The 12,201-nt window shown below is 37.9% G+C and overlaps 1 protein-coding gene across 2 annotated transcripts in view; it reads right to left on the bottom strand.

The window, feature by feature from the left end:
• The window catches only part of FAM135B (family with sequence similarity 135 member B), a 441,077-nt gene that overhangs the window by 325,693 nt on the left and 103,183 nt on the right, over positions 1–12,201 (bottom strand). For both annotated transcript variants that reach the window (XM_072602991.1, XM_072602990.1), the window contains exon 2: positions 131–226. In XM_072602991.1, coding sequence (XP_072459092.1) covers positions 131–207 — 77 coding nt within the window. In that variant the 5' untranslated portion in view covers positions 208–226. The remainder of the gene's footprint in view (positions 1–130; positions 227–12,201) is intronic.

The raw sequence follows: 12,201 nt of genomic DNA, 5'->3' as shown, positions 1-12,201 counted from the left end.
TCCCCTATTGGCTCCTGAGGGGCACACAAGTATAGATATCCCTTCATGTTCATTCTTCCATTTGCATATGTGCATACATATAGCCACAAAAACATTTACATCACATAAAACATAAAATGTACACACTCACCCTCGCTGGAAGAGATCCACATTGTGGAATTTGTGTAGCTCTACAGAAAACTCAACCGTTCCCTGTACTTCAGACATGATCTTTTCGGGTCATCACCTGAAAAAAAAAGTGAAAATGTTAAGTTCTTTGAATCACTTCAGCCAAAGAGAAAGGACAAATGATGATGATGTCAAACCAAGCTGTGTTTAAATAACATATAAAGCACTCTTCTGTGGTGGATCTGCTTAACAGAGTCTAATACAAGAAAATATTTTGATAATCATTATTCTTTATATGGATACAACACTTTGTAGTTCCCTAAATGTTTCCATACCTAACATCTGATTTAATCTTCAAACAAAGGTTTGTCTGTCCTTTGTTGCTGAAGAAGACCACGCCATCAGAGAAATAATGACATGACTTGCACTTGACTTTGTTTTGAGTGAGGGAGGGCTGGGCAGGTCACCAGCCTCACTTCTCCTCCATAGCCATCTGAATCCAGTGACCAGATATTCACCAGGATGACTGGAGATGACCCAGGATGAGGCAATTGGGACTTGCCCAAGGTCACACAGCTAGTGAGTGTCAGGTGTCTGAGGTGACATTTGAACTCAGGTCCTCCTGACTCCTGCACTGGTGCTCTATTCACTGCACCACCTAGCTGCCACAAAGGATAGAGCAGGGCAAGGATCTGTAGCATCATCTTACAACTTAGGAAACTGAGGCCCCAAAATAGTAAAGTGATTTGCCATTAGTCACAAAGTGTTATTTCAGAAGGTCAAAGCTAGAAACTCCATCAGTCTCCATCCTGCTAGCTTTGGTTCTCTGTGCAGGTTTTGTGTTAATAATTTTTGTTTTATATGTATACTAACTTCCCTGAAAGTTTTATTCATGTCGTCTGTTTTTAAACCAAGGGCATTTTCTAACACTCTCTCAAATAAATTCTCCACTGTTACAAAGAAAAATAGTCAAATAAAACCAAGAGACAAAGCAATAACATCTGATAACGTATGGAGTGCTCAATACACACAGCCCCCTGCCATTCCACCTAAAACAAAGAGATATGTTTCATTATGTTTTCTCCAGAATTGACATTGACCATTACAGTTAGAGGTTACCTATCTTTTAACATTATTTTCATTTATATCATAGTAATTACTTTACTATTCTAGTTCCTTCTCTCTGCATCAATTCATAAAATATTTCCATTTTTTTCTGAATTCATGTTCATTCTTTGTTCCATTGCAACTATATTCCATTATGTTAATAGATGAATTATTGTTCAATTTATGAACAAGCCTTTATTAAACACCTACCATAAGCAGTCACCATGCTAGGTACTGGGGATTCAAAGACAAAAGTAAAACAGTTTCTGCCCTCCAAGGGCTTACAATCTAGACAAGGGAGGCAACATGTATACACGCACACACACAATAAATGTTACACAAATTTGAATTCCCTGTCTTGCAGAGACTAGAGAAACTATTACTATTCTTTAATTCTTTGGTATCTTAAAAAAAAAATCAATAGATATTAACTGTCATTCTGTGAGGATTTTATAGGTGTCTAGAAGTCTAAATGCCATTTTAGAGAGACAATATTCATGGCTAAAGAGAATATCATATTTTAGGAGTATCAACAAAGTACATACACACATGCTTAAATTAAAAGTGTATATATAGATATATGATTAAATTAAAATCTTTACCCTAATAAAACTTAAACTGAACTAAAACATTTTGGAAACCCATGTGTATATGTACATATGTGGGTTTGTATGTATACATATGTATGTATATGTATATATAGATACTAATGTGTATTTATATAGATAACTCATGTGCATCTTGCATACCTATATGAACATGAATATGTATGTATGTCTAAACATATACTCACACAAACACAAAAATAACTTGTTCTTGACCAAACTCTTCTAATTTTGGAATTCTCATTCCAACCCCAGCTTCCCCTTACAAATAGAGTGAGCAACTCTGATTTATTTTTAACTTGTGAATCATTGCCCCTTTGGTTTGTCACTGGCTTGAATTGATCAATGATCTCATCAATCAGGATGCTACTTTTATTGGGACAAATCACAGTCTATCCGTACTTTCTAAATTCTTGCCCATGTTCAACCATAAATATACCATTGAGGGTCTCCTTAATGTGTTCAAAGCTTTCCACTACTTTTTAGCACTCACTAGTAGATGATGATATATCACTAAAGCCACCCATCTGTTTTCCCTATCTCTCATTACATGAGAGACCTACTTTCTTGTCAGAGCAAACATTTCCTAGATGGTACATTTAGGCCATTACTTGGGTAAAAATAATGTTGGGTAATATGCTGCAGTCTATTTATGGCTATCACCTGTCATTTTGATTCTTGGAAGATTGGGATGTTCCATGATCTGTAGCCATAGAGTATTGTCAGAAGAACAACATTTTATAACCCATCTAGTAAAACACTGAATCCACTGAAGCCAGAGTCTCCGAGCAAATTGTAGTCCTCCTAGTTTGTCAGCAATATTGAGATTAAAATAATTTAATTCAATGGACAGCTGTTCTTGCGAGGCTGTGGAGACAAACTTTAGATAAGGCACCCTTTGTTGCCTTCATAGAGCTCATAGATATGCAGAATTACATACCTTAACAGATAACCATAATACATAAAATAAGTAATCGGAGAGGTGACAAAGTACAATGGCAGAAAAGCAATACTAAGCAGGGAGATTAGGGATGACTTCATGGAGAAGGAAGGTACATTTGAGTTGAGCTTAAAAAGATGAATAGAAATTCATCAGGTTAAGACGGGGAGAGAGAGAAAACTCTCAGAGATAGATGGAGGCTATCTAATGTGAAATTAATTCAGCAGCCATTTCGTAAGTGCTTTTTATGTGGCAATGCATCAAAAGGGATTGGAAAAGGCTCCCTGTAGAAGGTGGAATTTTATTTTCTTTTTCTTTTTTTTTTTTTTAGTTTTAGTTTTCAACATTCACTTCCATAAGATTATTAGATCTAAATTTTCTCCCCATCTCTCCCTTCCCTGTCACCCCAGAACAGTATGTAGTATGTAAAGAAGAATTAGAACCAATGGGAGAAAACATGAGAAAGAAGCAGAAAAAAGAAGAAAGAAAAAAAGAGAGATTAAACAAAATATTTACATCTGCATTCAGACTCCATAGTTCTTTTTTCTGGATGTGGACAGCATTTTTGATCATGAGTCTTTTGGAGTTCTTAGATCAGAAGCTGGGATTTAGCTGGGTCTTCAGAGAAGTCAGGGAAAGCAAGAAGCAGATATGAAGAGAGTATTCCATGAATGGGAGGTAGCTTGTTAAAATGCCAGGAGTCAGAAGATAGAGAGTCTTGTTTGAGAAACAACAAGGAGACCAGTATAACCTTTGGAAAGTATTTATATGCTAGGAGTAGGGGTTTGGGAAGGGGAGAGGTGGTGGTGGTGGTGGTGGTTCTTGCTCTTCTCAAAGAGGGCCAATGTCATCTGCAGGGTGATCCTTGACTTGAACATGAATTGGATATGAGTGGGGCAGAATTGAAAAAAGTCATCAGCCTCACTCTCTCCCCTAGAGTCAATGAAATCCAGTAGCAAGACAAAGGTCAAGAGGACTGGCCATGGCCCAGGATGCAGTGGGTGACCTTGGCCTTTCTAAATTAAGGTCTTTCTCAGATCTCAGTTTGTCTGAACCTATATCTGTTCAATGACTGAGGTATGGGTAAGAATTGAGATGGAAAAAAAATGCCTCAATTTACCATCACAAAGATATCAATCTAGGAGGGGAAGATCCTAGAAGTTTTTGGTCAGAACATTAAACTATTGCTACTTATACCCATTCTAAGCCATCAAAACCTAAAGAATTAGCTACAGAGGGTTGGGGTAGGGCTATTATTGGCTATTCAACGAGAGCCAGAGTAATTTGGATTTTAAGATGGAGTCAAGTAGCTTCACTGAAAACACAATGGGCTTTTTAAAAGCCTATCTCTCAGAGCTATATTTCAAGAAATCAAAAATAGAAATCGTGCAGGATAAAAAAGTAAATTAAGAAGAACAGGATGTATTATCAAGCACCCTAGCCCACAAGGGGCTGCTAGCACAGGTTCTTTGATCTGCTTTTCTAAAGGAAATACAGTTTTAAAGAGGTTAACAATCTTACTTTAATTAATAAATGAGAAGAAAGAAGTATAGAAAATACAAGTGGAGAAGTTAGTACAGAGATTCAACAGGCAGGGCTCCAACTGTCTGAACAAAGTAATACAACCACCTACATGTACTACCAGGCCAAGAGAGCACCAACATCTGACTAGTTGAGAGGGGGGTCTTAACAAACTGCTACTCAGAGTCTTGTCCAGAGAATTAAAAAGTCATGAATCAGCTTCCAAAGCAAAATGCTATCCTTCCAGAATATATAACAAAGACTTGGCTCCTGATTGGTTCAGAACCAGTAGGCATGAAACCTACATGACTCAGCACAGTTATGAATTATCAGGGTTCAAAGGAGATTAAACCTTTGAATGTTTACAATTTAGCCTGAGCCCAGAAAACTGAATTCCAAAAAGAAAACAACAAAAATCCCACCTTGCTTGTGCTTATACCAGAAGGAAGAGTTGGAGGAGGAAGGAGGAAGAAAGAAGATAGCAGCATTCCTTAACTTCTGCTTATATTGGCAGGTTCAGTCCTCAGAGGGCAGTGACTACTACTCTCAGATAACATGGCAAAGGCAGTTTAATACAAAACATTCTCCTGTGAACTTGATTCACTCTGCACAAAGACTCCTCCATGGAAAGAGTAAGCTTAAAGTTAGAATGCCATAATTATAACGAGGCACACATTTAAGAAATATGTGTGACTGAAATGGAAGGACTGAGACAAGCACAGGCAAGAGTCAACTGAGAATTTGGGAGCGTCTTTATTAGCCAGCGGCTGTCCTCAGAAGAGGCAGCCCCAAGCAAGGAGTGTGAGTACCTTTTAAGCATCTTAGCACTTCCAAGTACAGCCTTGTGGTTCCAATAGCACACATTTTTCACAGAACAGTTTTGACAGGGGTTCCTAGGTGCTGCTAGGCAAGGGGGCACAACAGAGAGGGGGGCCCAAGCAGCTGCCAGGCAAAGGGGTACAACAGAGAGTGGCTGCTAGGCGAAGGGGCACAACAGAAAGTGGCTACTAGGCAAAGGGGCACAACAGAAAGTGGCTACTAGGCCCAACCCTACCTAGAAACTCAACAGACATTTCTCAACCCAGGGGCTCCGGGCGGGAGGCAGGGGGGGAAATAATGTCCACTTCATGACAAGTTTTAACTCACAACACCTGCTCTGGAAGTCCTTCTCTCTGTGTAGAGACTTCATGCAGAACCCTTGTTCTTTGTCCTTCATTCTTGAAGAAGGCTAATGACATTACAAGGGTGATGTCTTGACTTGTATGTGAATTGGATATGAGTGCAGCAGAGCTGGACAATGTCATCCTCCTTACTCTCTCCTCCAGTCATCAAAATCCAGTGGCTAGACAAGGGTCAAGATGACTCACCCAGGGGAGGAGGGAGATTAAAGTGTAAGAAGACTAGAACTGTGAGGGGGAAGCTATTTTTCCTCCTTCAATGGTCCATAATCCCTAATAGCTACGGATACGCTAAGGGTGTACATCTCTTTATGTATTGCTTTCTATGCCTGAGAATTAAGAGCAACCCCCAAGAGTCTCTCAAAGAATAAAGGCAGTGTATGGTATAAAAAATATCCAGGTCAAAGTTAGAAATCCTGCCTCTGACAATTATTATCAGTGTGATCTTGGGCAAAGCTTCTTAACCTTTCTTGAGTTTCCTCATCTGTAAAATGAGCAGCTAAAAATCAGACTAGATGGCTTCTAAGGTCCCTCCCAGCTCTAAATCTAGTCTCCTATGATACTCTGAATAATAAATTTCCAAACCTAGGCCCACTGTTCTTTCTATTTTCTCTAAATCCTAATGAATATAGCCAATGCCAACCATACTAACTATATTTCCTCTTTTATAGCTATTTGCAGACAATTGTGGCATTTGCAATTAAAATGTCAATATAATTTACATTTTTGTTTACTTTTTCCCATCCCCTTTCCCTACCTTCAAAGGATTGGTTGTAATGTGAATCCTATTCATCATGAAAGGCCAGAATAAAGGCCTACTGAGTCAGGAGATCTGTGTCCTAACCTGACTCTGACACATGTTAGCTGTGTGAACATTTGAAATCACTGTAAGTCTCCAGGACTTGATCCCATCATTGGCTAATGGTTGCTATTTAGAGATAAAGCTGCTTCAAACCTTTTATCAGAAGCAAGTGTTCCTGAAAAGACTCCAGAAATGGAAAGATAAGTCTGGTTACCTTTTTCATAATATTATTCTCTCCACTTCTAGTTTAGCTTGTTCATGTAGAATTACCTTCTCCTTAACCACATTTTCTATTCTGTGCTTCCCTGAACCTTTTCAGCTGTAGAGGTAAAATTGCATCTCTTGCATCTCAAGCTGTAGGTCAGATCCAGAGCATCATAGATCAATCACAGGACGGGACCTCAGAAGGACCACTCGAGTCTGAATCAAGAATGTCAGATTTGGGTATTTCAAACACATCCCCAGACTGATAAGGTGATGTCCCAGCTCATTCACTTAGGTATTCAGGCTAAACTGTATCTGAATTTCCATGACATCACAGATCGATACTTTTGTTGACCTGATCTCTATTGCACAGACACAGGAGAATAGAGGTCTGAAGAGCAAGAGAAAAAGACACACAGCTGTTTTCCAAGCAGGTCAACATGACAGCAGAAAATACAAAACATCTGCAAGAGTTTTCTCGCATGCAGTTTCCATGGCTGCCCCAATCTGTGTCCTTTATGGTTTTGGTTTCCACATCTTGAGCAGAAAATAAAGAATCTGGATGAAGCACAGATTGAAAAGAAGTTTATAATGGAGTCCCCAAAGTATCTTTCCTTCTCCTTACATTGTTTGACATTTTGATCCATGACAAAGATGAAGGTATAAGACAGCGTGCTCATCAAATTTTCAGACAATAAGAAACTAGGGACGATAGCTAATATGCTGGATAATAGAGATGGCATTATTGAAGGTTCTAACAGTACAACGAATCCAGTCTGACACTTAAGGGTTCTTGAAGAAAACACCATGGAATATATGATAATAATATATATAATAATAATAAAAAAATCATATCAAGTGATGTATATGTGTGTATATGTATATATGATGTGTGTGTGTGCAGTAGGTGAGATATTATTAAGCCCCCAGTATTTCCAAATTGCTAAAAGGTTAACAGGGTATAAATCAAAATTGACAAAACTGAAAAGGAAAACTAAATAGGCAGATTCATAATAAGGTTCAGGCATGACCAGAGCTTCTAGACACAAAAGTCTGCATCATGGAAACATATGATTTTAAAACTAGAAAATATTTTAGAGATTGAGTCTAAGCCCCTTGTACTATAAACAAAAACTGAAACCCAATGAGTGAATTGGTCGGCCTTTTTTTTTCTTTTTTGCTTCATACAAGTATTAAGTAGTAAATAAATTCATACAAGTGGAAGGGACCAAGGGTAAAGAACCAAAACAAATAAACAAACAAAAACTGGAAGGAAAATTAGAGTTTATATAGTTTAAATTCTCTATTTCATACATGAGGAAAATTGAATCCCAGATCAGTTAAGTGACTTGCTCAGGGTCACACAGGTAGTTTCAAAAATGGGAATTAAATCCAGTTCCTTTGAATCTAATTCAGTGACCTTTCTACTACATTCTATGCCGCCCTGTTTCTCATTGGATATTCTAGTTTAAGGGAGGCTGATTAACTCAGTATAGGGGAAGTACAAGAAATATGACTAATTAAGCATGCCCCAGCCTTCCTTAACTCCTTGCTATTGGTCGGCTAAACTGTAAGCATCTGATCAATCAGTGATCTTATAAGAATAAATCATTATCATCATTATCATCATCATCAGTCCTCCATTAATGTTTCCCACTTCGATGACTTAAATCAATATGGAGCTCACCCTGGTCCCCTTAAAGGCTGTTCCAATGTAGTGCAACTTTTCTGAGATTCAGTTTCTAGACATTTCCAAATTATTATTACATTCAATTTTGAAAAAAATATTAAGTTTATAATTCTCTTTATCCCTCCCAACATCTTTTCATTGATTCCCTTGATATCCTTGACCTTTTGGGTTTTTTTCAGATGAATTTTGTTACTATCTTTTTCTAGTTCTATAAAATAATTTTTGGACAGTTTGGTATGACACTGAATAAGTAAATGAATTTTGGCAAAATTGTTGTTTATTTGTATTGGCTCAGCCTATCCATGAGCAATTAATATTTTTCTAATTTGTTAGATCTGTCTTTATTTGTGCGAAATGTTTTTTAAGCATGTTCATAGAGTTTCTGGGTTTGTCTTGGCAAATATTTTATGTTGTCTTCCTAAGTAGTGTATATTATCTGCCGCGATTTTCGATGGAATTTTTCTTTCTATCTCTTGCTGCTGGACTTTGTTGGTAACATATAGAAATGCTGATGATTATGTGTAATGTTTTATATCCTGCAACTCTACTGAAGTTTTGAATTATTTCAACTAGTTTTTTTTTTTTAACTTGATTCTCTAAGATTCTCTAAGTATGCCACAGTTTCCTCATTTTCTAAATGGGGATAATGCTTGAATTCTTAGAGTTAATTAGGGATTAAAATGAATTGCTGCTAATGTAAAGAACTTTGCAAACTACTGGAGTATACAAATGTCAGTTATTATTAGGGTTATTATTTTCATTTTATGTTGCTCAAATGAGAAAACTAAACCTGAGATAAAGTGACAAGTCATATGACATAAACAGTGGCACTGAGATGATATCCCACTCAAATTTATAATAACAATTGAATCTGAATAGAGGGTAGAAAAGGGAGGAATTGACAGAATTTTCAAAGAGGAAAATTTAGACTAGCTAGCAAGGGAAAATGTCTAAAAATTTGAGCTACACAAATGTGAAATAAGTTGCTGAGTTAAGTGGGGAAGGGATCTCTCTCATGAAGGTCTTCAAGCAAAAGTTGCATGAACTTTTTTTTTCTGTATGTTATAATAGGCATTTCTTTAATTTATAAGTTGGATTGAATGTTCATTGACATCTCTTCCAAACCTAAAATTCTGTCATTCTTATTCCAAGATTTGGAACATCTTCTGTATAATTCATTTCCTCTCTGGGCCTCAGCTTCCTCATCTGTAAAATAAGGAGGTTAGACTAGATGATTTCTAAGATCTAAATCACCACAACTTTAAGCATGTATAAGACCTAATCTCTTTTCATTCCTATGTAGCCTCCTCCTAGAATTCCAAGACTTGTACAATATATGGGTTCCAAGAAATAGGGGTGTTTCCTTCTTACTATATTAGTAGTTGAAAGAAATGTTTACCCATTCTCACATTCAAATCCTCTCATTCCTCCTTCTTAGGCCTGACATATCTTACAAGGCTGGTATGAATGCTGCATAAAAAAAAATGACAGTCTTATCTGAAGGTGCAAATAGACCTTCTCTCACCCTCCATTTGGCTGTGAGGTTCAAACAGTATTCCCAGAGAACCTTTAGCACTGGGTACGTAAGTGATGCAGTCCCTGGGCTGGAACCTAGTTGGAGGGAGCTTAAGGCAATGTACTGTGATGTGTAAATTTCTCCCTTTTGGCTGAATGGGAGGCAAAGCAAGCCTGAGCTTTAATCCTTGCAAAGGAATCAACCAGAGCTTGTAATTCTCATGGCAGATGCCGTAAAGAGACTAAAATGAATTTACCATGCCATTTTTTATGAACCTCAAAGCCTATAGAGAACCATCACCAATCTTTATGAACCCAAGAGAATTCATTGTCCTAATAATTCAGTAAAAGTTGTACTGTCTGCCACTTTACTGAGACTTTTATTTCTACTACTAACAACTCAATTCAATTCTACAAATAGTTTTCAAGTGCAGTATAGAGTAGAAAAAACAAACCTTGAAGTAAAGGATGACCTGGATCCAATATGAGCCTGAGTAATGTACTGGGTGTGTCACCCTGGGATGATCATTTAACCTTTCAGTGCTCCAAGGCCACTCTTTAAGACTAGGGGTCAGCAGCCAATGGCCACCTGCACTGGTAGAAGGTGTGTTTCCACACTGGGGAGCTCTCTACATCAATGAAATCACAGATCTCTACCTGACATTAGAAGGCCTTCTACTTTCTATATGTACAGCATTCCTTCTAGTCTTTATTACTATCTTATTATGTGGATAGAATGCACCAGCCCCACTCACCTGAAACTCTCCTCTGCAGTTACCAATGAATTCTGAAACGATCAACCCAATGGCCTTTTCAGCATCCTTATTGACTTGACCTATTTGCAGCATTTGGCACTGCTGACCACTCTCTCCCTTCTGAGGCAGGCACATCATCCTCTTTGGCTACCAAACTTGTACTCCAGCTGTTCTGCTCATCGTCTACCATATTCACTCTTCCCCTGGGATGATAGGTTCTAATAAGTGAGCTTTGTATTTAATTAGTCAGTCAACAAGCATTCATTAAGCCCCTACTAAGTAACAGGAATTATGCTAAACAGTGGGGACACAAAGAAAGGCAAAAGATAACTCTCAAGGTCACAATCAAACGAGGGAGACAAGCAGGCAAATATGTACAAACAAACTACATACAGGAAAACTGCAGAATAATTAAGGAGACAAATAAATGACGAAATATTAGGAAATATTAGGAAAGGTTTCCAGTAGAAGTTGGGACTTTAACTGAGACTCGAAGAAAACTTGGAGGCTGAATTCTTGCCTACAACCAGATCACTGTGCCATTTGGGGGACATTTTACAACCATGCCACTACCTCCATACCCCTTGGAGGCCAAAGAGAATAAGTCTGTTCATTCTCTCACATAAGGTCCTTTCAACCACTTAAAGACTGGAAGACACTTATCATCGGTCCCCCTCCCGCCCCCCATCCCCGGTCTTTATTCTTTTTTTCTCTCCAAACTAAGTATTTCCACTTTTTTCATTAGATTCTCATAAAGTATGAAACTCAAGAGTACTTCACCATCGTGGCTCCCTTCCCCTGGAAACTCTCCTGCTTATCAATGTCTTTACTAAATTATGGTTCCCAGAACTGAGCACATTCCTCCAAAGGTGAGTTGTGCAGGGCCCAAGAGAGAGGGACTACTCTTCTAAATGCAGCCAAAAATTGCCAGAGGATTTCTGCTTATTTATTTATTTGTGTTGGAGGGAGAAGCTGTCAGTCTGAACTCATACTGACCTTAGAGCTCATTAAAATCCTCAGATCTCTTTTCATATAAATGGCCTATTGATGGCTCTCTTCATCTTTTCCTCATGAATTTGATTTTTTTTTAATTCACATAGAAGAATTAGACCCTTTTATTCCTATTTTCATCTTATTAGATTGAGTACAATAGTCTAGCCTGCCATCTTTGGGGATGTTATCATTCTATTAAGTACTCTTCACACTTTAGTGTCATCTCTAATTTGACGAACATGCCAGCTATGCCTTTATGAAAGTCATTTATAAAAATATTGAATAAAATGTGGCCTCCGTCACATGCCTGGGGAATTCCACTGGAGACCTTGTGCCAAGTTGACATTGAATGACTATTTTTGAGTTCAGACATTCAATAAGTCCTGAATCAATGTAATTTTATTAATGTGTAGTGCACGGCTCCATTGTTACCACAGTAATCCTATGCACTTTATCTTAGCATTTTATTAGAATCTCTATGGTGCAGTGGAAGTGTACTGGGCTCAGAATCAGGAAGACTCATTTTTATGGGTTCAAATCTGGCCTCAGACAGTTACTAGCTGTGTGACCCCTGAAAAAAAATACTTTAACCCTATGTACCTCAGTTTCCTCATCTGTAAAATGAGCTGGAGAAGGAAATGGCAAACCATTCTGGTATCCTTGCCAAGAAAACACCAAATGTAAGGGGTTTTTTTGTTTTGTTTTGCTTTGCTTTGTAGAGGCAATAAAGGGAGAGGAAGATTAAAGTGATTTGTGAGGACAGAATCCACAAGAATTTTCACA

This window comes from Notamacropus eugenii, chromosome 4 (assembly GCF_028372415.1).
Source record: "Notamacropus eugenii isolate mMacEug1 chromosome 4, mMacEug1.pri_v2, whole genome shotgun sequence".
Classification (NCBI taxonomy): domain Eukaryota; kingdom Metazoa; phylum Chordata; class Mammalia; order Diprotodontia; family Macropodidae; genus Notamacropus; species Notamacropus eugenii.
The sequence above is the reverse complement of the archived record's forward strand: the minus strand, read 5'-3'. Positions and strand labels throughout refer to the sequence as shown.